The following is a 27,201-nucleotide window of genomic DNA, read 5'->3' as shown; positions in this document are numbered from 1 at the left end:
CTGATGAGGGTGAACCATGAATTGCAGTTCAACCAACACATGCATGTCTCTCACTTGTGGTTCAAGGTTCTGCTGATGCATCAACTTCCACCACCTTGAGAACTGTGTTGCTGCAAGTTATGAGCGACTTTTAAGAGGAAAATACTTACAACGCACCATGAAAAAAAGGTATAACTTAATGGCAAAAGTTGAACAGGAAACAAATAAAGTAACCACATTAATAGATAGTCTTGCCAATGTGATAAGAGAGGTTTCGAGTTCATTTGGGTTTTCGGAATCAAAAATATCTATGCATTTCTTCTGTATTCACTCTACCACAGAGCTTAACAGACGTCTATTTTTAATGGTAGAAACCGAAATGACTTTCTGCCTCCCCATGTCAAGCAGTAAGAACGTGCATTGAAAACGTGCTTCTGATGAGCAGCGAGGAAGTATTTAATATTGTGCAAGAGCAGATAACCTGATAGCAGCTGGCTCTATCTGTCACTTCTAGCAGTTCTCATCTGATATGAATGTTTTTTTCAGTGATAGTTTTTGGGTGATAAAAAATGTTTACTGCTTTGTGATGTTAGGGTGAAAATGGTCTTAACATTGAATGTTTGCCTTTTACTAACTGAAGTTGATATTGTGCCTTACTGATTAATAAATAAAACAGAACACCAATGTTTTACTGACTGATGAAATAAAGCTGAACCTGTGTCTCTACACTGGAGACTGCAAAGCTGCACACAGTTACCTCATCACCAGAACTAACACTGAACATATATTCTCCACTTTGACAGTACTGATCAACACTGAATATATCTCACTGATGATTGTTTTATTAGACTGAGCACTTACTCATTTTACCCAATTAAACAAGTTAATCCTGCGTGGTGTGAAACATTTGCCTTTATGTACCTGTTTATGCGTTCACTTTAAGTAGTAGTAAAGTTTAGTCTCATGTTTTAACTAACCTATCGTGTCTTATATTTTTGACTAACCCCCTGAGTTTAAAGCAAACCATATAGATTTGTGTTCAGCTTAATTCATAATGCAATGAATACCAGTAACCTGTTTGATCATTCAGAGGTAAACTGAGGGCACACAGAGCCACAGTGAAAGCAAAACATCCAAGGCCGAAGGGAGGGGAGGATGAGAGGCCTGTGGCCTGCTGTATGTTTTGATTGTGAGGAAGAGCTTTAATGGTCTGTATTATCTGCCCTGACCCCTCAGACACCTGGGTGGAAAGTTATGTCAGTGTAGGGAGGCTTTGTTGTGTTTCAGGCCCAGAGGTTTGTGTGCTGGGAAGATGGGACCAACATGTGCCAGCCAGAGGGCACCAACGAAGGGAGGGCTAAGTTTAAACCACAGCCACTCCCCACCTGTTTTTGACCAATAAGGATTGATTACACACACATAGTGCGAATTTATTAAAATTAATGTAACGCCTTTGTTTTAGGCAGAAGACAGAGAATTCTCGCTCTCTTGGGATGGTGGTTGCAGCTAACTGCTTGCAGACTGCGATTTCCTGAACAGGAGAGTTTCTTGTATCTGATTCCTTTGATGATCCAATTTAATAAATAGTTGACCGGAACGTCGTTGTTTGTCCTCTCTTGGAATAAACGAACACGAATGTCAGTTTTCCTGTTTTTATCCTGACAGTGATAATAAAAAGAAAAAAAATGTTGATAGGAAACAGCTAGAGATGTCAATTTCAGCTTGAAATGCTATGTAATCTGATTGATGAGGATCTGAAGGGAGGAACCCAGCAACATGAAACAGTATTTTTTTGCGGCTTTGAAAATTATCTTTTGGTCAAAAATCTGATAGCATATTTATGTGTGTGTGTGTGTGCGCGTGTGTGTGTGTGTATAAAGGTGAATGAAAAAGAAAAACATCATTACATTAAAGCAGAAGTAAGCAGAATATTTGTGTTAATATAAGTCTTAAATAGTTATATGTTCCGACGGCAATCACTTATAAGAGTGTTTGGTCTGAAACACGGGTCTGTCAGTCACTCTGCTCTGCTGTAAGCCCAGGAGAAAACTTTCCTTGTATCCTACAACCTTTATCCAATGAGGAGAGAGAACGGCATAAAGGGGCGGTGCTCTCTGTGTGTGCAGCCAAGGGATGCGCGTAAATGTGGTGACGTAGGGACGAGGGCAAGAAGTTAGCCAAAACGACCGGATCGCTTACTTCTGCTTTAAGTCACTAAGACTGTTCTGTTTGAAAAAAAATAACAGTCCATGCAAAACTTGTAATATTATAATTTAATAATTCACTGAGCATGTTTACACAGTTGTCCTGATTATTTTAATTTCATGAATCCATTACACATCTGGCAGATATAAAAAGAGACGTCATTAAAAGTAATACTGGACCTATAAAACAAGTCTCCTCCAGAATCCTATTATAACCAGGTTTCTAGTTGTACGCTGGAGGCACACAAGCATGGCTCACTCACAGGCTAGTTTACCATCAAACGATGACAGTGTGATGGCGAATGCTTGCAGGGCACACAACGGGAAACTGTAGTCCATGGAGAAGACGTCCTCCGCCACGCGGCCAAACTGCATCACTATGTAATCATCTGGAAAAGGCAGCAGAGAGGAGACAGCTTAAGACAAGACAGATATTTATCTTGGCTGTGGGAGAAGAAGAGAGATATCAGTTAGTCACACCTTACCGTTGTCAGGGTGGATGATCTGAAAGTTTTTGACGGAAGCCTGGGTGACACGCCCATGGAAGTTAAGCACATAAGACTGAGTCTGTTCGTTCCAGCACGGGGATTTGTTCGCCAGGGTGACCAGTTTGTCTGTGTTACTATTGGCATGGCGGACCAGCAGAGTTTCAAGATCCTGAAGGAAAAATTGATTTCACTTTATCTTATATATTATCAAACTTACCCCTTAAAGGGATAGTTCACCCAAAATTCAAATTTCACTCATTATCTACTCACCCTCATGTCGACTAAGGGCTGGGAGAATTTTCAGAGTCCTCCGTGCCTTCTCGGAGTTACGGGGGGGTCCGTGCAGCAGTATTTGTCAATATAATGGTTGTGAATGGTGCTCACTTTTCTTGGTCCAAAAAGACACACCAAAAAACATCCAAATACCTCCATACTGCTCGTCTGTAATGTCCCTCTTGTATTGAAGCCCCGACATGAGAAATTGTTCCGCCGGTAAACCGAGACATTGGGAGCTTCTGCTACAAACAAGCTTAAAATATAGACTTATTTAATTTTTTTCGGAATAATATCTCATGTTGGGGCTTCAATACAAGAGGGACATTACAGACGAAATGGAGGTATTTGGATGTATTTGGTGTGTCTTTTTGGACCAAGAAAAGTGAGCACCATTCACAACCATTATATTGACAAATACTGCTGCGCGGACCCCCCCCCCGTAACTCCGAGAAGGCAAGGAGGACTCTGAAAATTCTCCCAGCCCTTAGTCGACATAAGGGTGAGTAGATAATGAGTGAAATTTGAATTTTGGGTGAACTATCCCTTTAAAGCACCACAGGTTTGATAAGGATAGGAGTTTTTCTATCGTACATTTTTCGGACGAATAGACACTCTTTCATCGTTCTCCAGCATGCCAGGGATGATCACTGTCATCTTCCTGGGACCTTTGAAGCCAAGCACATTTGTCTCCTGGAACAAAAACATTGATTGTGTTTAGATTCAAGATGTTACTTTTTTCTTATTCCATGTATCATTGGATGTACGTATATTTAAACCCACATAGCAAATTGCTGCCAGCTCTTGCCGCACTGATTCACATTCTTTGATGAACGGCTTTTTCTCTGGGTTTTCTCCTCCATCATAGACGGTGAACTTTGTACCCAGGACATTGGACCTGAAACAGATTCATCTCATGAGATACCTGAGCATCTCAAATGAAATCTTGTAATAAAGTTGAAATGAAAGATAGTTATACCTTAGTTTTCCTATGTAGCAGTTTGTATCTCTGGATAGGTTTGTTGCGTCAGTGGAGATGAGATAGTTAGATGTTTTACACTTCTTTCTTTTTCTTCCTGCCATTAGAAACACCTAAATACAAATACATTGTAAAAGGAGAAAAGATGTTTGTTAAAGACTGAGAATTAAATATCATCACTAGCAATTTAGGTCACATACTGAATGCGCTTACCCTCTTTCCATCCTCCTTCTCCATGTGGAGGTAGTAAGTTGGGTAAATGCCCTTCTCCATGCCTCTCCTGTCCCTGGTTATCCTGCACTGGATTGTTACGTCTCTTGGAGCAGGACGCACAGCAAACTTCTCTAGGTCCTCCAATGAGACTGGAGATGTTGACTGAATTGAGAAAGAGTGAGAATGATTTTGTGTCACCACTACATCGCTATATGTGAACAATCAAAATAGGTAGCATACTCGTCTAATTTGCTTTTGACAGTAAACTGAACAGATTAGTTTCTACATCATGTCTCACTCTTTCGTTGGATTCACTGCCTGAAGTTGAACTCTCCCTGTAGTTGGAGTTAAGTGAAGCCAGACTAGGCGTCGTTTTCTCCTCTTTGTTTTGCTTTGTCCTTTTTCCCTTATTCTCCTTTTCCTGAACTTCCTCGTCTCTGCTTTCATCACTTATTTGGCACCTGGCTGTGGAGATAAAACACACAGCATTGTTCTTTACCGCAACTTTACAGTCTGGTTGGTCATGGGGAGTGCATTGGCCATGAGATTCCTCACTTGTGTCGAGTTGTTTTTTCCTCTTTGGTGACTGAGGGACAGCCCTCTTGGACCTGTTTTCCTCCCCGTCATCACTTTCGTCATATTTACTCTTCTTTGGACTTTCCATGTCCAGTGCCGACTCTTTCTCCTGAGATGAAGGTTCCTGTAAGTCGGTTTCTGCAAAAGAGGAGAGCAGTTAAATGCTGTAAAAGTTCAGTAACATCATGTTAAATCTTACTGTAGTGAACTGTGTACAGTGATATGCTGGATGCTGCACTATAATATTTTATAATTACAAAGATTGCTGATGTTTTCATAATAAATTTGCAAACACTGATGTTACTTTCAAGCTCTTCTTTGGTGGTCTTGCTCGTCTTCTGTGTGTCTTCAGATTCTTTCATTTTGTCCTTCTTTGTTTTTTTCTCCTTTTTCTCTTTGTCTTTCTCCTTTTTTTTCTCCTTTTCCTTGTCCTGTTCCCCCTCTGTAAAAAACAGTGAATTGCTGATGAATAATTGAATGAAGCAAAGTGCCTCCTAACTAGCATGCATAAAGACAACACAACATTTGCAGAGTTACAGACAATCTGGTGACCAAAAGTTACAAGAACAAGTCTTACGCTTGGCTTTGTCTTTTCTCCCCTCTTTCTTCTTCGTCTTTTTTCCTTCCAATTGGGCATCATCATCCCCCAAGACAAACTTCACCTCAGGCTCTTTGTCAATGTCCAAGTTCATTTTCTTAGGAGTTGCTGGCTTCCCTTGAAGCGTCTCCTCTACCATCATATTTGCTGTCAGATCACATTCACCCAGTGTTATCTCGTCCAGTGGGTTATCATGGGCATGTTCAACTTGATCTGCAGGAAAAAAACCCCCAAAGAAAATTCACTTTTATTTCATCGATCTAATATTATATGTAATTGCACAGTAGTGTGCAGTTCTTTCACAACATTAAATAATAGATCATCACAGTACTAACCAGTCAGAGACGTGTTGCTCAGGGATTGGCTGATCAGAAGTGGTGTTTCATCAGAGTGGGATGTTTTGTGCTTTCGGTTTTTTTGGCGAGTATCCCGATTGACTGTCACCATTTGAGAATCAGCCCTCTTTTTTTGCTGCTTTTTCATCATGAGGGCTCGCTGTGACAGAATGAATGTTAGATGTTAATTTTGCACCTATACCTCTACTCTTTCAGACCTGTTTTTTTTTTGTACTGATACTTGTTTACAAAATTCTCAGTGCCATTGCACTTTTGAAGGTACTCTTACTTTTTTAAAAATCTATATTCATACAGCAAACTTAGCTGGCTGTGAGATAGACTCTGAGGATATTATCAGCCAACTTTTTTCTTTTTTTCTTTTTCTTTTTCCAAAACTTGACTAGATATGGTGTTCGGATGTTATCTGTGGCCAGTTAGGCCCTGAGTAATATTGGTTACTATGACTACTTTTGGTGTACATCTACGAGTGGTTATCTGTGGTTATCTTTCTGGTTTAAGAACATAGCAGGCCCTAAGCAAGAACAGAGCTCGGTGCTGGACATCATTTGTGAAGCATAAACAATACTTAAAGTTGAGCAGTAGCTCTACACAGCAGGTGGCTTTGACACAGGTATCCATTTCTTTGTGAAGCTCTGCTTCAGTTTTAACCACTTGGTACCTAAACAAACAAGGAATAAGCTCTTTTTGATCCATTGTCAACATGGACAACATTAATTATATTTATCCTGCATAAAATAAAACATACTATCTATTCTGTCATTCCATTGTTAGTAATTTACATTAAGCTCATTGTAACTCTTGCTGTACACAAAACAAAGCACATGTGGTCTGGAGTTAATGAAATAACATGACATAAAAAAATATATATATATATATCCTTAAGACTTTACCTGGTTTTCCAGCTTCTGTTGTCGCATATCTGGGTCCTCCATAGCTAAGCAAAGGCTCCTACTTATTGCAGTTATGGGTAGGTAATTAAGGTTATCTGAAGAAAATAGACAGAGTCCACCATCAAAGTTCAATGTGAGAAACAGCACTAAAATCTAGAAGAAAAAAGCACACATAGAAAATAAAAATGGGAGCGGGTGTTGTGCCACCCAGCTCCATCTGACAGTCTGTCCACCTGCATGTAGCAGAAGGCAAAGTGGATTAAAAGGGGATAATGTTCTTAAACTGCACTGCACAGCTCAGCCTGAGTGGACAAGCAGTCTCCGGGACAAGGCAGGCTGCACCTGGCTGCTTTCTGGAGATGCTGAGGCCTGTCTATCTATATGTTACTACTGAAAGGTGCGAAAACACAAACAGAAAAGGTGGTTCCCCGCTGTCACTCCGGTTACTTCAAGTGAGCAGTCGGCATCACTTACCCAGGCGAAACAAACACGGAAAAAAACAGCAGCAGCCAGCACAAAGTGACCCAAAGCTTCACGGTCTCCGCCAGAGAGTCTCACTTGGCGGTACCGTCACACAACACATCAGCAAGAGTGCCATTAATAAGGAAAAACATCCCAAACACAGTCACAGAAGCGGCTAGGCGACGGCTAATAGCTTGTTCACCGGGCAGGTTTATCTCGTTGCCATGGTTACAGCGACCAGCCGTGGCTTCAATCAAAAACATAAGCCTTATTAGGTTAGTAGTTCATCTATTTATATCGTTGTAATACACCTTTTCTCATTTAATGACCTCTTCTAAACAAATATGTTGTTGTTTTATTTTATAGACTTTTTTTTTTTTTTTATAACTGGCTGTAGATGTGTCGCCCATAGGACATGTATTTGTGATTTTCAAAGTGAGCTACTTTTGCTACTAGTAATATGCCTGCTTAACAGCAGGAGGAGTGGTAAGCCAGATCCATTAAAAAGACATATTTTCACTGACAAAAAAAGAAAAGAAAAGGAGAATAAAGAATTATAAATACATAATTACTGGACATTTCAAATATTTTCTTTTCTTTCTTTTTTTTACTGTTTCATCGAGGTTTAGGAAACGTGTAGGAAATACTACTTTTTAAAAATGTACTTGATGTTTAAAAAATATAAACAATAAATACATTTATGAACGTTTTCATTTTAAATTCATTTCATAAAGCTACTTTATTTCAATAAGGGTGCACTAGTCTTCATGATAAACTACTAAACTAACTTTAAACCAGAAAAAGAAAAGAAGGGAAATATACTGTTGCTAGGATACAATGAGGAAGCCAAATAGGAAATGGACCAGTCTTTTTAGTTCGATGTACGATTTCGCATATTTTTATTTGTCAAATACTGTTATCCTTGGGGGGAGAACGTTATTTTACCCTTGGTACGTGTTGTGTGCGGCTAATGTTTGTTTTATGTGTGTGATCAAAAACAATTCAGTCGCACTTTTTTACTAACTTCTCTCGTTTGGCCATTATATCGTGAGTCGGCGACAGACACAAAGGATGGACACGAAAATAAAGGTAGACTTTACAAAAAGTCATAATTTTTTAGATACAAATATAACATCGCATTGTAGTGCATTGCATAGCACCTAAAACAAGTATTGTTTTTCTCTGTAGTTACCACAGGCCCTCAAAGCTAAAGTGATGCTATGGTAAGCTCTTTTCATATACAACCCACATTATGTTCATTTCGCATTCTGCTTAATTTTCTCCTTTTATGCAGTCCACTCCCTGTGTGTTTACAGGACTGATGTGAGCTACCATGACATGGAGGAGATTGACAACATGCTGTCCATTCCTGATCTGGAGAGGTTTCTGCCCCTGTTTATGACCACTTATATCAAATTCGTACACACTCACAGAGAACACTGACATGTTTCTGTCACACCTCTCCTCCTCTGTGACAGTGTTTTGTGCACCGTGCTTGGTGTCGACCTTTGTGAACCAAAAAGAGGAGTTCTGCTGGAACTGTATGTCCAGACTGTGCTTTTTAGCAGAGAACGCAGCTTCAAAAAGGAACAAACCTCTGCCCTGTTGTCAATCATCAAGTCCATTCATGAGGCTAACATAGGTAAGTAAAATACAATTGCGATCACTATGTAGTAGAACTAACTAGTAGTTGTGGTAGAGAGTGAAATCAAATCACAGATCTGAGACAGACCTATGCTCACAATATAGATAATAAGCCAAAACTGTTGTCTATATTCAATTCAAGAAATTTTCCAAGGCATGTCTCAATTAAATAAACAGGAGACAGACCTGGTGTCTCAGCTGGGCAAATATTGCAGGTCAGCTTATTCACATATACAGTATGTTGGCCAGAGTGTGATCACATGTTGGGATGTGTTTGAATCTCCTTTGCAGAAACGCCACTCAACAACATGGAGCAATGTTTCAAATACTGCAAGGAGCTTCTCCTCTGTCACTCAGTCAGGGTGTGTACAGCATTTAGAAGAATATTCCCCTCACCACATGCTTTTAGATTTCCTGTGATGTTAAAATGTCTGCTATGTTTCTGTGCCTGTCTACTGCAGCGACCACCGTTTAGTGTGGACCTCTTCAGCTCTAAGGAGGTGAACTGTATCTTCGAATACATCCATAACAGCTATATGACACACTACAAGCTCTATAAATACATATTTACTCCACAGGTAAAAATAGGAATTGTCTTATTCTACATACTTTTTTCAAGCAGGTTCTGCTATGCGTCTGTTTCTATTGAAGAATTGTGTATTTTTTTCAAAACAGGTAAAACTTGATCTGTCTTTGACATACTCTGGGATCCCAGACCATGAAGATTCTTCTGCTCCAGGTAGAGGCACCAGTTTTTATAACACAAAAGATCTACAGTATGGTGGCTTTAAAACATTTTTTAAATCCCCTTTTTATTCTACCTGGACATGAGCAAGTTATACATGTGAAACAGGTTGGAAATGTATGTTCTGTAAATATAAATGAGCAGAGAAAGCATAACAGTGAATGTTTGAATGAAATTTCATTTCATTATGAAAATATGAGATGTTTGGTATCCTTGTAGTGCAAATATCTCAAATCTGAAGAACTTTTTTAAGACCTATCAATATAAAACTGCCTTTAACTTTCTTTATACATTTACTTTGTTAGACAACAATGTTTTGTGTTTTGTTCATTAAATCAGCATTATTAATACCTGCTTAAATACTAGTAAAACTTGTCAAATGTGATGGCAGAAGGAGAGGAAGTTGGACCAAAGAAAGGTGATTCTTCTGAAACAGGTGAAACACCCACGACAGAACAAGAGGAAACCACAGTCGGTAAGATCACAAATAATGGCAAAATTGAGTATTACTGTGTGGAAATAACTTTTATAGTCAAATACATTACCACCTGTGTTTTGTAACACTTCCTTTTCTCACTTTCAGGTCCCACATCAGAGCTGAAGGCACTGATAGAGAAAGAAGTCAAAGATCAGATGATGCTTGTGTCTGGACAGCTAGATCAGCGAATGAAAGAAATTGCAGATCAGCACAACAGACCATTAGCCTCGCCACAGGCCAACCACAAGCCCAAAACTAATGGATAAGGAACGTTTCCTTTCACTTTTCCATTCAAAAGGCCGGTATGAAGATTTCCATTAACCACGAAGACAAAATGGGATAATGAAAACTGAATCATTTAATCTATGGTCAATAAAACATTTCTCATACAGTACAATGTATTTCTGCATTTGTACAATTACTGTACATTTCTCTGACAGGCACTTTAAGGAAAAGTGCTGCTCATCAAACTGAAGAATGAACTGAGTAGGGAGGGAATGGGGTTGATTAGTTTTTAGAAGGAACACAGAGTCACAGATGGTCTTCACAGTTAGTACAAGAGGCTTCCCTATTGAGGAATGTCTGCATGCATCATGGGTAAATGGTTTTCTACTAAAAACACATTGGATACTGCACTAGAATGGTTCACACATGTGCCCTGGTATGTAACACTGGAATATCTGTAAATATGTGTGTCATTACAGTATTTTTTCTATTTTACTATCACCTTAATAATCAGTCACAGTGCTTAATGTCCACTTCTGCCTCACAGTGCTTAGAAATATATCCTCCGCTCGGTTGTCTCAACAGATAAAATCCTAAATATACATAATGTGCCTACAGTTTATGTGATGGCTTTTATCAAATGATTGTACAACATGTCCTCTACAGCAAACATGATGACCCAAAGAAGGGTTTCAGACAGATATTGACTCAGAGCAAAAGGCAGATAAGGAGTATTACGTTGTGCATGCTTATCTTGAACTTGCAGAGCCACGGTGCGCATTAAGGCATACAATCGTCCCGGTCCCTGAATTCCTCATCTTAAAATTAAACGCAAATAACACGACAAGACCAAAACAGACGTGCGTTACAACACATGCAAATGGTTAAATAAAAAAAAAATCAAGGTTGTTAGGAATGAGGTTGACTTTTTTATGTTTCGAAGTCCTCCAGGTCCAGCAGCATGATCTTTGCTGTGTTCTGAAAGAGGGCGGCGCGGTTCTGCTGCTCTCCTTTCTTCACCCAGTGGCCGTAGATGCGGAAGGCGCAGCCGTCGATGAGCTTGCGGACGCCGCGAAGGGAGTAGGGATCTCTGGCCAGCACCTCCCGAGTCAGAGGGCGAGCTTTACGGTACCGGCTGTACATCCTGATACACGCCAGCACACTGACTATCAGCACCTGACGAGGCAAGGAGGAGAAAACATGAGAATGTCAAGCTTTTGGGTTTCTTCCCATACTACTGAGCAACCAAATCATCACTGTCACTCACTCTAAATGTCTTTCTGGGGCTAAAGAGCCGCACATCCTCCTTCTGGTACTGTCTGAAGAAGCAATGTGCTAAGGCTTGCTCAGCAGTGAGACGGGCAGTTGGTTCCACCACCAGCAGTCTGGATATCTGTGAATAACAAGTAATGAGATTGCAAAAATAAACATAAATAATAATGTAATATAATGTGTTTTTATAATAGCTGCAGCCTGTTAACATTCAGGCTTTGGACTGCAGATGCACCACTGAACTGCGTAACCTCAAAAAGTCAGTTTGAGCTTCAGAGATTTTATCTGACCGTAGGGGAAGATAGTAAAAGAGATAATAAAGGGGAACTCAGGGAACTAAGTAACATGTTCAAATGGTAAGATCAGCTTACCAGATCTTTCACAGTGTCGGACCGGTCGTCCCATTCTGGGGAACTGAACTGGTAGCGACCCTCCATGATCATCCTCAGCATCAGCATCTGTTTGCGATGCCAGAACGGTGGCGAGCCGGCCAGTAACGTGAACAGGATCACTCCACAGGCCCAGCTTAACACACAAATCAACATCAGTGAACAAAAAAATAGAAATAATAGTGAGGTCAAGATCATTGTTTGCAAATTGCAATTATACTGAGTTATATATAAATTGCATTATTGAGAGGAGGACACACTCACAGGTCTACCTCCTGGCCATAGCCTGGGTGCAATTCATCCATGGAACATTTCAGTATTTCAGGGGCCAAATAACCAGGTGTCCCACAAAGCTCTAAATAAAAAACAAAACATATATTTTAACCTCTTGTCTATACAAATGACAAATATGTGATTCAGATAAATGTCTGTTTTGACACTGATATATCCTCATTCTTCAGTACCTCTAAGTTTCTCTCCGGGCTGTAGCTGCACTGAGAAGCCAAAGTCAGACAGTTTGATGTGTCCCTGATCGTCCAGGAGAACGTTCTCAGGCTTCAGGTCCCGATGGACGATGTTGAGGGAGTGGAGGTACTGCACTGCTTCCAGCAGAGCTCGCATCATACTCCTATAGAACAACAGGTTAGGTTTTGTTCAATACTTTCACATACAGTGGCATGCAAAAGTTTGCAAGGGCATCCCAAACTTTCTGTTGATGTGAACAGTTAAGCAAGTGGAAAATAAAATGACTCACAAAAGGCATGAAGTTAAACATGAAACCCCTTTTTATATTATTTTATTTTATTCAATTTTAAAGTAAAAAAGGGAAAGCAATACCCTGCAAAAGAATGGGAAACCCAGGAGTCTTGAGCTCTCAGATAACTTTGACCAAGGTATCAGACATGCTATTTACTATTTACATGGTGTGATGGTTTCCAAAGGGGGGAGCTACTAGATAGTAACTATGCAGGGTGCCCAAACATTTGCTGTGGGCCCCTTTCCTTTTCTGTCTGTGTTGGGGTTATGGTTGCCACTTAGTTTGGTTTCAGTTCATTTTCACAGTTCACACTGTGGCATCATCAAGTTTTTATCTTTTTTAAGTTGCTGTATTGCAATCCGTGGGAACGAAGCATGCTTGTTTACATGTCTGAATGTTGATATCAGTACTGCAATAAAGCAACAATAGCTGAAATGGATGGGAAACTCTGTTTATCAAACTGTAAACAAAATTGGAACGACTAAGAAGTATGGGAAACAATACACAATTGGTGCATGAAAGGTATTATTATGGCCTTGCCAAAACAATGACAAATTCAATGGGTTTGTGGTGTGTTGATGTCAAAGTGTACCTGGTTTCCTTCTCACTCAGAGTAACCTTTTCTGTGAGGTAGTCAAACAGCTCTCCTCGCCTCATGCTGAGAAGGAAAACAAGAGAGGTGTAATACCTGGTAAGGACTGTTTACAGAATTATATTGTTGCTATATTATCTCCTACTCACAGGTCAAACACCAGAAATATGAAGGTTGTTGACTCATAGGAATCAATGAGAGTAACTAAAGGGAATAAAGTCACATACAACTGTTTCATTCCTTGAAAATCAAGAACAGAATTGTAAGTGTCCAACTAAAAAAAAAAAAAAAAAAAAAAACTTTCAACATACTGATGGAGGAGTGTCCCTTCACCATGTTGAGGACATGGATCTCCTTCAGGGTGGAGGTTTTCACCTCCTCGAGCTGCTGGACCGTCATCTTCTCCGCTGTGATCTCAATGATCTTCACTGCCAGCTCCTGGCCTGTGTGTCTGTGCACACACCTGCGCACCACACTGCTCACACCCCTGAGACACCATGGAAACAAAGAGGGTACAGCAGTTACCTTTCTTCTGGACTTATATCCCCACACACACAGAAAACTGACACAACTTTGTAACACTTTGGGGTCACTTAGCTGGACTCACCTGCCAATCACCTCTTTGGGGTCATATTTCTGGTAGAACTCCTTGGCCCCCACCCAGTCTGGCAGTTCATCTCCAACAACAATGTCTTTGGTCATGGTGACAGCTTATGAATTTATAAACAACAATCAGACTGTCAGTCACAAGTGTCAATCTGTAACAGCGCTGCTTTATTTACAAGAGGAAGTACTGGACTAACTTTGCACAAGCAGGTGTTGGGCTTTTAAGTGTTTTAAGCTTAACTCTAGAGCATTTCCTGCCATTTTTACATCTCTGTCTGTTCCACTGTTATTAATAGCACATTTTGCCCTTGATCCATCCTGACAGTTAGCTAGCCGTGTCTCTGCCTCGGCCTTACAGCAGCAGCTGCGGGTTCACTGACCGAAGAGGAAGGAGGACTCACCATGTATGCAACCAAAGCGACAAGAAGGGAACGACAAAAAACGAGGATATCAACGCAACAACACCGCCATCTTTGTTAAATCGAGTAATCTATCGTGATGCCATGGCTGTGTGAGATTCAGCGGTGACAGAACCAAAGTTGGCTACCGATGATGTTAGCATCTGTTAGCTACCTCACTGTTTACATCTACTAGTCACATTCCTCGAAACTGTCGGTTACTACAGAGTGCGACACTAGCGCCCCCCAGAGGCCGGAGCGGAGTTTGCAGTATGGTTTATTTATTCATTCATTTATTCATTTTTTATTCTTAATAACATTACTTTCGCGGATTATATCGAGCTAAAATTACTTTCTTTTTTCCCTTTTATTAGTTAACAATAATGTAGCAAATGCCTATTATTATTATTATTATTATTATTATTATTATTATTATTATTATTATTATTATTATTATTATTATTATTATTATTAATTTATTTTTTGCCTTTTTATTTACACAGTGCAGTGTACAAGGTAATCGTCAATAGCAATTACAGGAAACAAGGAATCCTCGAAGTAATGCGGCCTTGGATAAACAAAATAAAACATTACAATTATAATGCACAAATCAAATGAAGAGAGTGATAGAGAGAGAAAATTAAACAAATAAATAAAAATAAAATACAATAAAAAAAATACCAAAAATTACAAGTTAAACTTATTACATAAGGATAATGGTCTTCAAAGCTGTGAAATTATAGCAAATCTCTTGATATTTTTTCAATGAACATTATTCCTCGGAAGTAGATTGACGTCACTTCCTGCAGCTTCCCCCGTATGCACTGAGATACATTTTCAGTCGCTATACTTGTGAAGGTTTGTAACGATAATGTTTGTTAGAAAACGACTTATATGTGTTTTGCTGGTAGGGTTTCTTTACACAGTATCTTGCGTGTGGAACAGTAGTTGGTGAATAAAAAAGGCGACCACCGACCATTAGAAATGTTGGACTTGGTCCCGGAGAATTAATCGTTAGCATTAGCGTAGCTAGCGTTAGCAGGCTTGCTAACGCTCGTTAATCGTTGCAGAAATGCCGACTTACAAATTGTTGGCAGCTTTTCAGTCAGAGGCTTGTGCAGTAACAGTGTGCGTAACCTCCCAGCAACACACGTTTGTCATATTAACGCAAGAAGAGACGTATTTGAGCTGCAAGGAAATGGTGTTGTGAATTAGGCTAATGCTGTTGCTAGCTGTCAATAAATGAATGAATTCTCACACACAAAGATTTCATGTCATGTGTTATGTCTCGCAGGGGAAGGAAAGATGTCAGGTGCTGGGGGAGGAAAGCGTCCCCCGGGCGGGGACAGCCCCCCTGGCCCACCTGAGAAGAAGAGCAAAAAGGAGGAGAAGACCACCACGACCCTTATTGAGCCCATCCGCATCGCTGGAGTCTCTTCTACGGTCAGTCCAGTTTTCTCAATTTACTCTCAAGTCATAATTCATAGTCTATTTATAACCACCTCCCCCTAGATATGTGTTACAGTCTGTCATTTATAGTTCCCTCCCTGAACAACAGTCAGAATCTCTGATTTTACTTTTGTGTGTGTCTGTATCTGTTCCCTGTAGGAGGAAATGGACATGAAGGTGCTCCAGTTCAAGAACAAGAAGCTATGTGAGCGCCTGGAGCAGAGGCAGACAATGGAGGACGAGTTACGAGAGAAAATTGAGAAGCTGGAGAAGAGACAAGCCACTGATGACACCACGCTGCTCATTGTCAACCGCTACTGGTCACAGGTACATTTTTAATTACATTGTCATAACAGTATTAATCCCTCTCTTTTTTGCCTAACTCTGTTGTTAGAAATGTCCATGTTACCATAGCACTGAATCCAAATTACCCTAGCTGTAGCAGTAACAGTGGTCTGATTGCACACATGAAAAGTTGTTCCTTGGTCATAATATGGACAGTAGTGTGCATTTCCTTTTATTTGCAAATACAACGACTAACATGTCTTCCAATCCTTGTGTTTCTACTTTTACAGTTGGAGGAACATGTGCACATTCTGCGCAAACGTATCGAGCCAGAAACTTCAGCGACATCTACTCCCACCACTCCCACAGCCCCTCTCCCTGATCCAACACCGATGGAGGAAGACGGTGTCAACATTGCGTCGCCGACATCTGCCGTTCCTCCTCCTCCTCTTCCAGAGGCCCAGAACGAGGGGGAGCCGGTCGCAGACCAGCAACAGGAAGATCACCAGGAAGAACATCAAGAGGAGCAGCAGCAGCCCCCTCCTCCTACAGGGTCAGAAGAAATGATGACACCCGCAGAACCGTCACAAGTCCCATCAACAGGCAAGCAATGTTTTTCCTTACTAACTGACCACAGGAACATTTTTATATTATATTAAATGATTAGGAGTGTAATGGTTATGAAATTGTTATACAGCATTCCTGCTGACCCAAACCGTCTGCCTGCTGTGTGTGTGCACTATTCTGGTCCAATAATTAATGAGTGATCTCGGCTGAGGTAAAAGTCAGGCTAATTTAAATAGCTCAAAATGGATAATGACCCTGAGATTGCAGATCCCATGGGCACATTGAAATGTGTGGGAACACTGGAATCGGGGTTGATGGTGAACTTCCTGAAGTCAGTAATGAGTTCTTTTCATTGTTTTGGGGAGGTTGTTAGTCGAGCATAAATACACAAGGTGCTAGACCTCCTTCCCTTTGGCTGCTTCATTGTCGTTGCTGATGCTGCTGACCCTGCCGACAGCTGTGGTATCCACAGAGTGCATGGTGATGTTATTGTTGATCTCGCTTGTGCTAGTTGTGGATGAAATGGGGTGAAAGAGGGGACATGGCACAAAGCCCACAGGGCTCCTGTGCTCAGTGTCAGAGGTGGAGAGGTCAGGGTCTTAATGGACTGGACTGCTGGTCAGAAAATCCAGGGTACAGTTGCACAACCAGGTGTTGGTCCTTGGGGTTTGATGACAATTTAGATAGGGTGATTGCATGGAAGGCAGACCTTTAATCCACCAAAAGCATCCTGATACATGAGGCTTCGCTTTCCATGTGTATGTTTAAATAAGGCAACTTTTAATTTTTTAAGGCTTTAAACATATTAACTGATTCTAAAGAAATATATTTCTTATGCTCAGATGCGACACCGCCCCCTCCTCCCCTAAGTGAGAATGCCAAGGGTTTCTTGACCACGCTGGAGCACAGCAGCGAGGAGGAACTCACCCTGCACCTTCAGGACCGCATGCAGTTCAGCAAGGAGGCCATCGCCCGCTTGGTGTGTGTCTTTGACAGGCTGCACACCTGCATAGACAACATGTGCAAGCAAGTCCAGGCTGCAGGTAACCGTGGAGACATACTGTGCATGTCACTGATTCTTTTATAGACATGTTAAACCATTGGTACAGAAAGATAGAAATAAGACAGAGGAATACAAGCAGTGCAGTTTACATCATAGATTAGAAGTAACTAATTACTTGCTACTTACTAAATCAATAATATCATTTTCAAGTTGTTGGTGTATTAATATGAGACATAATCCTGTTTAATAGCGTTTGAGGATGATAGCCAGTCTGACATCGTCAGTGTGAACCACACTCTGCTGGATGAGAACAGTCGGCTGCGGGACCTGGCCACTCTCCTGCAGGGCCGACACCACAAGATGTCTATGGAGGTAAGGCGTTTGTATGAAAAATATCCATGCACAGGGCTCCAGACTTACTTTTTTTTTTTTAAATAGGAGCACAGTGGCCCCTAACTTAAAGCAGAAGTGAGTGATCCGGTCGTTTTCGCTAATGCTGCGTTCCAGGCAGGCTTTTGAAATCGTAAATTACAGCTTCAAGTCACAACTTACGACTTTGTAGCGTTTCAGGCAACCCACTCGTGTTTTTCCGACCTGTTTTACCGGTGAAAGTCACTATAACGGCCACTCGTAACTTCCGACCGGTGAACTCGTACCAGATCGAACTGGTACCACTTCACGGTCGGAAAAATACGAGTTTCCTTGAACGCACCATAACAGTCCTCGTCCCTATGTCGCCACATTCACGGCGTTCCTTGGCTGCACACACAGCCCTGCATGCCGTTCTCTCTCCTCATTGGATAAAAACTGTAGGATACGATAAATGTTTTCTCTTCGGCTCAGAGCAGAGCAGAGGGACTGACAGACCCGTGTTTCAGTCCAAACACTCTATGTAAGTGATTGCTGTCGGAAGATATAACTATTTAAGACTTATATTAACACAAATATATCACTTACTTCTGCTTTAAAATTTTAGGGAGCAAGCAGAAAATTCAGGGGCTTAAAACAACTTGCAAAGCAAATATTCACATTTCCTTTTCATTCATGATCGTCACACAAATTGTCCTGCCACGTGTAATGACAGATTAAAGATTTTTTGGGTCGACCCTTTACCAGTGTGGCTACGTAATTGTGTGTAACAAACTGATAGAGAATGCGAATGAAGAAAATTGCACACATATACATGTATATCACTGCTGATTTCTATCTGTTCTTCTTGTCACTGGTGCCATTGTCATATCTTGCAGTACAACGAGCTGGTGGACAAAGTGACCAGCTCTGAGACCAAGGTGTCTGAGATGGAGACAACAGTAGAGGACCTGCAGTGGGACATTGAGAAACTTCGCAATAGGGAACAAAAACTCAACAAACATCTGGCAGAGGCCATGGAGCAGGTGTGTTTGTGATTGTTCTGTAGCGTGTCACATGCATATCTCTGTCTGTTTTGCTTGTGCGTTTGTAGGCTTTGTTATCTGTTCACGATGTGTAGGCTCACGTAGTCGCTGTTTCTCTTTTAAACACGTGCTGATAGTGATAAGGTCCCAATCATCAAAGCGTGTCGAGCCAGCTGCTCTCATTGATGCACATACCAGAGTTCATACATGCATTGATGTGTACTCACTGTGTCGACTATCGGAACATGATCACAGCACACCTTGGCCTACGCAGGATGTGACTGTACTCCTATTCTTTTGTTGTTTTCTCCACTGCTTTTTAAAATTTCCCTCATCTGTGTCTGCAGCTGAAGTCTGGGTACAGCAGCACTGGCAGCTCAGGTGGCTTAGCTGGAGGCCAGATTACACTGAATATTCAGAAGGTGAGTGTTAATAGGAAGCACCCCATTACAATAAATTTAATGGGATATAAGCATGTTTTTTGTATGTAACTACACTACATGATTAGATTAGCCATCTTTATGCCACATTTTCTTATAAGTCTCTTGTTTTCCTCTTAGTTTGAGAGTCTCAATGCAGAGTTGGAGCACAACCAGGAGTTAGCAAACAGTCGCATGGCAGAGTTGGAGAAACTGCAGGTGGAGCTCCAAGAGGCTGTAAGGGAGAGCGAGAAGCTCAAGGTAAAGTAATTAGATAGTATGACACAAACATCTACAGACTAAACCAAGTGGCCAAGAACCCTGTTTCCTGAGACAAGTGTTTTTGTTTCATCTATGAATGTCACAGTGTGAGAGAGTTTAATGTGGTGATAGATTTCCATTGTTCAACCTTTGCATACTCACTATACATCACAAACTTTCAGATTGACTTGCGCAATATTCCAGAAGAGGTTGTGAAGGAGACTCTCGAGTATAAATGTCTGCAGTCTCAGTTCTCTCTGCTGTACAACGAGTCTCTGGGGGTCAAAACCCAGCTGGACGAAGCACGAGCACTCCTGCTCACTGCAAAGAACGCCCACCTTCGCCAAATTGAGCACATGGAGGTAACTCACTAACTGTAAAGTTGTTCTCATGGAGATTAACCAGCTTTCAGCAAAAACACAAGACCAATATTATTGCCACTGCTTGACGACAAAATCAACACTCTTGATGTTTTCAACTGTTCAGAGTGATGAGCTGTCCCTTCAGAAGAAGCTGCGGACTGATGTCATCCAGCTGGAGGACACCTTGGCCCAGGTGCGCAAAGAGTATGAGATGCTGCGCATCGAGTTTGAGCAGAACCTGGCAGCCAACGAGCAAGCAGGTACCCATTAACACACTCTCACATCAATCAAGACATCTTTGAAGATGGGAGGGGAAGGGAAATAATGCCATTGTCTGCTTCTTAAAGGGATAGTTCAACATTTTGGAAAATTGTCCCATTGCCATAATCCCTATAGTTTTAGGAGTAGGTTCATTAATTGTCGGCACGAACTGCTCAGAGCTACGTTACGGAGGCAAATGGGATTTCTTGGTTTCTCTCATCAAACTCATCAAATACACAATTCAACAGCTCTAAAACGCTCTTGTGGACAAGTTGTGACCTGCACATTCACCACGCTATGAGATAATAACAGAACGTTACAAGACGGAGTTGTTTTCGAGGTAAATTCATGCAAAACCGCTGATGTGCGTTCCCATCGGGGGCAGTTTTTCGGCAAGCAGTCTCTGCATTTGCCCCGAAAACAACTCTTAACGTAACGTTCCCCTATTATCTCATAGCATGGTAAATGTGCAGGTCCACGAGAGTGTTTTGGAGTTGTTGGATTGTGTATTTGATGAGTTTGATGAGGGAAACCAAGAAATCCCATGAGCCTCCGTAGTGTAGCTCTGAGCAGCTCATGGCTCTGCTCCGCCGTTCTAAAAATATCTTGCACTGACAATTAAAGGTAACAAACCTAGTCCTAACACTGTAGGGATTATGGCAATGGGCCAATTTGCCAAAATGTTGAACTATCCCTTAAACACCTGCCAATGATACAGCACAGTTCTTGTAATACATTTGATGCATTCTATGACTCAGTTATTAGATCAGCAAGTTTTTTTTGTCTGATTATAGTAATTTTGAATGATATGATTAGCAGAGTGAGAAGTGTTGGTTATCTGTTTGCACAATACGAGCAGTGCATACCAATTTGTATGAAGATGATGTCACTCATGTGCACCATGCAGCTGAGATCATCATTTACAGCTCCAGATTATATAGTATGACTCATAACAAAACCACATGTTGACTGTTCTGTGACTGTGAACTTTGCTGCCTGTTCTCTCAGGACCAATCAACAGAGAAATGCGACACTTAATCAGCAGCCTTCAGAACCACAACTTGCAGTTGAAAGGTGACGTGCAGCGTTACAAAAGGAAGCTGCGGGAAACACAGATGGAGATCAATAAGGTAGCTGACGTGTTTCATGGTTCAGTGGTTACAGCGTTTTTATTGTAATTTACAGGGATGTTTCATGCAAAGAAACACCAGTAGAGATACATTTCCAGTGTAATCGAATGATTAAGTCATTTTTGGTTCATCTTTGGTTTTTTTGACAGCTGCGTTGTCAGAGTGGTGACACAGGAGTACTGATTCTCGAAGAGACGACGAGTGATAGCATCGATGTGAAGAAAGAGGAGGATGAGGACCAGGAAGAGGAGGAGGAGAGGAGGAAAGAACTGGAGAGACAACGGGCCAGGGAGAGGGAGAGGGAGGCCGAACGAGAACGTGAGAGGGAACGTGAGAGAGAGAGACAGCGCAGCGACGAGCTGAAGAGGAAGGACTCAGACACACTGAAGATGCTCAGAGTAGAACTCAAGTACGTTCCCTTTCTTTTGAAATCTTGCTCACATTTTGCTTTATAATAAACAGTAAATAAAGCAATGACGGCAGTTTTGCAGTTCAGTTATAGAGCTGACATCACTCCAGACTGCAAAAAAGTACCACGCTGCTGTTGTGTTTTGTGTAGTTACCACGTACGGTATGTGAACATGTGCTCAGAAGCGCTCAGCTAATAACATGATGTGATGATTTGATGTGATTTACTTATGTTAATGTAACCTCACTGTTCTCAAACTCATCAGGAAAGCCCAGGAGTCCCAGAAAGAGATGAAGCTCTTGTTGGACATGTACAAATCGGCTCCAAAGGAGCAGAGAGACAAAGTGCAGCTCATGGCGGCTGAGCGCAAATCTAAAGCTGAGGTTGGTTCTTTGGTAACGATCCTTCTTTCTCTATCACATTTCTGGTTTTTTGCATGTACAGTATGATGAAGCTCTTGTTAGCTGCTAAAGACAAAGCAGTCACTTAAAATATCCTCCCTACCTTGAATAATCCAGGTGGATGAGTTGAGGATGCGGGTGCGGGAGCTGGAGGAGAGGGAGAGGAAAGAAAGCAAGAAGCTGGCTGATGAAGATGCCCTCAGGAAGATCAGAGTTGCAGAAGAGACCATAGAGCATCTGCAGAAGAAACTCGCTGCCACTAAGCAGGTATTTGTGTGTTTAATTTTCATTTAGATGGTTTTAAATGTAACCTATTAATACATATACATTATACATTCACACATGTAAAATGTATGAAGGCCACTATTGCTGCAAAATCGACTGGTTCAGGCACTGATCCAAAACTTTCTCCACTTTCCAAACATGGTCATTTTTCACACGGGTGAGAAATGACACATGAATCATCAGCCCTGCGTGGGAAAAGGTTTAAAGCTTTGGAAATACACGAGATAAAAATATGACCAAGCCATCTGTAATGAGTAGTGCACTGAATGTCACATTTGCTTAAGAGAGAAGATCTCCTAATCTTAGAACTGCTGAAAGGGAACTGAAAACTGGCGCAGTGGCCTTTATTTTTAATGTGATTAGTATGTAACATACTTGTTCATGGTGCCATTTTATGTCGTTGATTGTTGGAGTTTGTTGAGCTCAGTGAGACATTTTCAAAAAAAAATTAGATTCAGCTAATATATTATATTATTTATAAATTAAAATTAAAAAATTAAAAGAGACTCCTCTGAAGCATTGTCTCTCTGTTTACCTTCCAAGTTTCAGTTTTTATCAACAGTCAATCTGTGTGTCTGGCATTTTTGACCTGAGTTTTAAAAAAAACTGAATCAAGATTATAACAGACTTTGTAGTAAATGGCCTAAGACCTTTAAAAACATCTGTATAACAGACGCACTCAAAATCATGTTGATTACACCTGGTGCAAACGAATTCCACTGAAAAGCTCAGAACTGCTACTGAGCTATGCAATGATTGTGTTACCATTTAAACTGGAAACATATCAACACAAAATAAAAAATAAAAACTTTTTGGATAAACCACTCAGATTAACTCAGAGCATGTAAAATACCATCAAGTCTGAACAGTGAGTCAGTGATCAGACACTCTGAACATTTGAAAAAAAATGTTCATTATCACTTAAAATGTAATTAAATCAAGTATAGCAAAATTACACAAATGTAAAAGATTTCAGATTTTTTTAAAAAGTTGTTTAACTGTTGTTCCACATCATTTATATGAGCATAGAGGAGACAGATGTTGAGATCTGATAGCCTGTAGCTCCGCATGCTTGGGAGGTCTAGCAGAACACAATTAGCAGAAGGCAGAACACGGTCTGGACTGATAAAGATTGATTCAGACCTCTACTTTTGCCCGCTTATCAGGTGCAGAGTTAAAGAACAGCAACTCCACTCTTTTGGACTTAGACGTAGTTGGTTTGTTCCCTTCGGTTCCTGGCTGCCTGATTTAACTTTGCAGGAAGCCTGATTGCCAAAACCGTCCAATAAACACGCTACTTGTGAGTTCATGTGACTCTTGTTTATAGGTCCAAGTTGGCTTGTAAGTGGGCAGTGTGAACCAAAATGTAGCAAATGCAGCTAAAAAAAAAATTGTAGCTGGGTTTCTGGCACAGAAAATAAACCAGGTGCGCTTGCATTTCCAGATGCATAATCATAAACAGGCCAGCGAAGGTGTAATGCAATTCATTACATCGCATTATATGATGACAGCACATCTGGATCCTTCATACTAACATATATCACAGTATTTAGGATTGAGACTAATAAGATGCATGTGAGCCAAGAACTCCCTCTGTTTATACTGACGTTGTTTTTTATTGTTTATTTGGGAGTAGTTATGGAGGATTGATGCGGGGGAGTCAGTTTTAAATCCGTACAAAAAAGGATATGAATGCTCATAATGCATTGCAAAGATTTTTATTTTCTACACATGGATTAGTTTTGGTTATTTTCATTGTGACCACAGATTATTATCTGTAAAGATGCACGTATTTATTGGAATATTACGTACACCCCCAGCACATACAGCACTATAGATACAAAAAACAGGCCCTTCTGTTTTGAAACTGGAGTCCAGAAGCAACAACACGCACCACTGTGTTTGATCACTAACACCTGTGCGTCTCTTGAGGAGGAGGAGGCCCTGCTGAGTGAGATGGACGTAACAGGCCAGGCCTTCGAGGACATGCAGGAGCAGAACAGCCGGCTGCTGCAGCAGTTACGGGAGAAGGACGACGCCAATTTCAAACTGATGAGTGAGCGCATCAAATCGAACCAGATCTACAAGCTGCTGAAAGAGGAGAAGGAGGAGCTGGCAGACCAAGTCCTCACATTCAAAACCCAGGTGGCGTGTAACTGTTTGACCTGGAAACACAGAGATGATGTATTTCACTGTGTCGGGGAAGATGAAATATTAACTGGGCGCCTTCTTTCTCAGGTGGATGCCCAGCTACTGGTTGTGCAGAAGCTGGAGGAAAAAGAGGGCATTCTGCAGAGCACGCTGGCAGCTCTGGAAAAAGAGCTGGCAGTCCGGACACAAGCACTTGAACTCAACAAGAGGAAGGTGAGAGGAGAGGTGCCATCAATCATACTGTCATCTCTTACACTTTAGATGTGCTAATCACTGCATCATTACTTGCTGCCAGATGTCTGTGGTCCTAAATATAAACACAGAGCAGCTTAAAAAGAGGATCTGGATAATGGCATGTGCCCACAGTGGCATTTCTACATTTCATCACTTTGGTGTGTTTAAGTGCTTATGAAAAATTCTGACGTCGTTGCCACAACACATTGCATTAATCGTGTTAGAACCTGTCCTGATTTCCATTCTTTCAAGTTTTTGCCAGTAGCCAAGTACCTGCGTGTGCGATCTGTTTCAGGTAATTGCCCAGGTACTGAATAAGGAAAGCAAATGTGCTAATGTGTCCCAGAGGAGCACTCTGCGAAAAGCTAATGACATCATTTTGTCTCTTGTGGTGAATACATTGCTCGAAACCTTTTTCTCTTCACGTCTAATCCCCTTTTCACAAGTAGACGCAACTATGACAATGAAAGTAAAACATAACAGAAAACACACAAGTGGCGGTTTGCTTTAACCGAAACCAGCGGGTGCGTGGAAGCCATGAAGATGAGGACGTACAAACGTAGCCTATGCTGTGGAAAAGGGTCGTCAGAAAATGGAAAATATCGTCAATCTGCTGTAAATGTGATTTGTAAGCAAAATCAGCGGTGCTTATGTTTTAGTTAGTACACAATTGAGACCACGAAGCACATAGATTAGACTCAGAATGTCAAGTGAACTGCACCACCAGCGCATTACAGCGAAGGAATCTCATCATTAGGTTTTTTTATTGAGTGTGTCCAGTTCCTTCCCTGCTGCAGGCGGTGGAGGCTGCCCAGCTGGCAGAGGACCTGAAGGTGCAGCTGGAGCACACGCAGGCCAAGCTTAAGGAGATCCAGGTCTCCGTGGCGGAGAACCGCACCGCCCGGGAGAGGGAGAGCAGCAACCTGAAACGAGCACAGGTATGTTGTATTTCAGGAATGAGGGTTTGTCACTCCAAAACTCTGTCCAAACTCACATATGTAACCCCCGTGTGAGTATCCCAATTGGCTGCAACTCCCGATGACTACTCCTCTCTTCCATGATGCCCTCTAGGAGGATCTGTCCAGACTGAGGAGGAAGCTGGAGAAACAGAAGAAGGTGGAGGTTTACTCCGACGCTGATGAGATCCTGCAGGAGGAGATCAATCAGTACAAGGTGAGAGTGAGAACATGGTTTACATGAGGAGAAGTTTATGACTTTAATTAACCAGCGTTAGTGACAAGGCAGTTTCAACACCAACAGCTTCACGGCTCCATGTGGAGTAGACTGTTGACAGAAACACACTGGACTAATGAAAAAGTAATGTGTCTTAATGCAAGTACTACAGCTTTATAATTTGCTTGATTATCTGACAGCGGCTGTTTTTCATTCATGAGCTCATGCCAGGAAAAGCTCAGCAGATATTACAATCGCTTTGTGCTATGACTTGTTACACCCTCAGGTATTGGCTGTATTTACCATACAATGCTCAGAGGTAATAACAGTACTTGGAGCTCGGTATTTAGCCCTTAAACGATGCGTTTCTCTGTCGCCAGGCCAAGCTGCGCTGCCCCTGCTGCAACACAAGAGACAAAGAGACGGTGCTCACCAAGTGTTTCCACGTGTTCTGCTACGAATGTCTGAAGATGCGTTACGACACCCGGCAGAGGAAGTGCCCCAAGTGCAACTGTGCCTTCGGAGCCAACGACTTTCACCGCATCTACATCACCTAGAGACAGAGGAGCGAGAAGAGAAAACAGTAGACAGAACCAAAGGAGAGGGGAGAATAGAGAAAAGACGACAGAACTGAAGATTTATTCAAAGAGGGAGGCGATGTGGGGATATCAGCCGAGTGTGTTTCCCCGTTTTAACTTCTCTTTGGAAAGACTTGTTTTTCAACGTTTTTGTCCCGTCGGTGATTAATTCGGTGACCAAACAGTGACACATCTGACTGAGAGTTGTGCTGTAGCTAATAAACGTTGTTTGTGCACACCCTGGTATTCTTACATGTCGAGCTGCTCTGCACTGTTTTCCTGTCCTTGCCGTTCTTGCCAAGTTCAACATTCTCTCTCTTTTACACGAACTGGGTCCACTTTTAAATATTTCTTTAGGGTTTTTTTTTTTTTTAAAGACGTGTTGAAGAACATGGATCTGCAGTGGCACATGGTTGACCCGCCTGGAGTGTTCCTTTAAATCATTTTTGTCCTGCTGTTTTTTTCATTATTTTTTATTATTTCTTTTTAGAAATTCTGTAAAATCAGTGAAGCTGAAAGTTAAACATCAAAATTAAAAGAAACCATCCTTTACAGACCTGAGGATTGCATGTGTAAAAACTAAATATGTTTCTGTCATATAAAGTACAACAGCCAGAATTGTCTAACTTCTTTTGTGAGGCTATAGTATTAACATTGCCTGGGACACATCAGCTAGTTTGGCACCCAGTCAGCACATACAGGAGTGTTTGGATCA

The 27,201-nt window shown here is 41.3% G+C and overlaps 4 protein-coding genes across 9 annotated transcripts; 2 read left to right on the top strand and 2 right to left on the bottom strand.

Annotated features, from left to right (window-relative positions):
* Nucleotides 1–2,438: 2,438 nt before the first annotated feature.
* Nucleotides 2,439–6,598, bottom strand: LOC311002416 (tubby protein homolog; the record flags this gene model as incomplete). The annotated part of the gene is made up of 12 exons (XM_083993782.1): nt 2,439–2,572; nt 2,669–2,840; nt 3,539–3,637; nt 3,728–3,842; nt 3,924–4,036; nt 4,137–4,298; nt 4,435–4,601; nt 4,692–4,850; nt 5,017–5,154; nt 5,290–5,523; nt 5,646–5,805; nt 6,557–6,598. 12 exons carry the CDS (start codon nt 6,596–6,598, stop codon nt 2,439–2,441), a joined length of 1,695 nt encoding a protein of 564 aa, XP_083849908.1.
* A 1,491-nt stretch (nt 6,599–8,089) lies between these two features.
* Nucleotides 8,090–10,151, top strand: cfap119 (cilia and flagella associated protein 119; the record flags this gene model as incomplete). Its single annotated transcript, XM_083993910.1, has 8 exons — nt 8,090–8,107; nt 8,207–8,241; nt 8,335–8,400; nt 8,497–8,660; nt 8,954–9,024; nt 9,124–9,240; nt 9,338–9,401; nt 9,991–10,151. The coding sequence occupies 8 exons, from the start codon at nt 8,090–8,092 to the stop codon at nt 10,149–10,151; spliced, it is 696 nt and encodes a 231-aa protein (XP_083850036.1).
* An 80-nt stretch (nt 10,152–10,231) lies between these two features.
* On the bottom strand, nt 10,232–14,331 carry phkg2 (phosphorylase kinase, gamma 2 (testis)). The gene is made up of 10 exons (XM_083994467.1): nt 14,128–14,331; nt 13,728–13,830; nt 13,432–13,607; nt 13,270–13,324; nt 13,121–13,186; nt 12,236–12,399; nt 12,036–12,126; nt 11,754–11,907; nt 11,378–11,503; nt 10,232–11,286 (listed from the first exon to the last, which is right to left on the bottom strand). The coding sequence occupies exons 2-10, from the start codon at nt 13,820–13,822 to the stop codon at nt 11,041–11,043; spliced, it is 1,173 nt and encodes a 390-aa protein (XP_083850593.1). The 5' UTR covers nt 13,823–13,830; nt 14,128–14,331; the 3' UTR covers nt 10,232–11,040.
* Nucleotides 14,148–27,047, top strand: rnf40 (ring finger protein 40). 6 transcript variants are annotated; one of them, XM_083994462.1, is made up of 20 exons: nt 14,148–14,280; nt 15,419–15,567; nt 15,733–15,900; nt 16,149–16,461; nt 17,268–17,468; nt 17,679–17,800; nt 18,676–18,822; nt 19,170–19,244; nt 19,383–19,502; nt 19,685–19,864; nt 19,989–20,124; nt 21,134–21,255; nt 21,405–21,664; nt 21,930–22,059; nt 22,183–22,332; nt 24,283–24,495; nt 24,589–24,714; nt 25,533–25,673; nt 25,807–25,908; nt 26,289–27,047. In XM_083994462.1, exons 2-20 carry the CDS (start codon nt 15,430–15,432, stop codon nt 26,463–26,465), a joined length of 3,021 nt encoding a protein of 1,006 aa, XP_083850588.1. In that variant the 5' UTR covers nt 14,148–14,280; nt 15,419–15,429; the 3' UTR covers nt 26,466–27,047. The 6 variants fall into 6 exon arrangements, with proteins under 6 accessions (XP_083850588.1, XP_083850591.1, XP_083850590.1 ...); XM_083994465.1 differs by having other exon boundaries at nt 14,265–14,394; nt 21,930–22,047; nt 24,286–24,495; XM_083994464.1 differs by having other exon boundaries at nt 14,265–14,394; nt 21,930–22,047.
* The last annotated feature ends 154 nt before the right edge of the window (nt 27,048–27,201 follow it).

Source organism: Trachurus trachurus (assembly GCF_905171665.1).
Source record: "Trachurus trachurus genome assembly, chromosome: 19".
Lineage (NCBI taxonomy): Eukaryota > Metazoa > Chordata > Actinopteri > Carangiformes > Carangidae > Trachurus > Trachurus trachurus.
Note: the sequence above shows the minus strand (reverse complement) of the source record. Positions and strands in the feature narration are given on the sequence as shown.

Excerpts from the sequence above, each read along its gene's own strand:
- phkg2 (XM_083994467.1), bottom strand. The coding sequence starts at position 13,822 with ATGACCAAAGACATTGTTGTTGGAGATGAACTGCCAGACTGGGTGGGG. Across the intron at positions 13,608-13,727 it reads CCCAAAGAGGTGATTGGCAG|GGGTGTGAGCAGTGTGGTGC; the intron begins GTGAGTCCAGCT and ends ATGGTGTCTCAG. Across the intron at positions 13,325-13,431 it reads GAAGGGACACTCCTCCATCA|TTACTCTCATTGATTCCTAT; the intron begins GTATGTTGAAAG and ends TATTCCCTTTAG.
- rnf40 (XM_083994462.1), top strand. The coding sequence starts at position 15,430 with ATGTCAGGTGCTGGGGGAGGAAAGCGTCCCCCGGGCGGGGACAGCCCC. Across the intron at positions 19,503-19,684 it reads GGGAGAGCGAGAAGCTCAAG|ATTGACTTGCGCAATATTCC; the intron begins GTAAAGTAATTA and ends ACAAACTTTCAG. Across the intron at positions 21,256-21,404 it reads CACAGATGGAGATCAATAAG|CTGCGTTGTCAGAGTGGTGA; the intron begins GTAGCTGACGTG and ends TTTTTTTGACAG.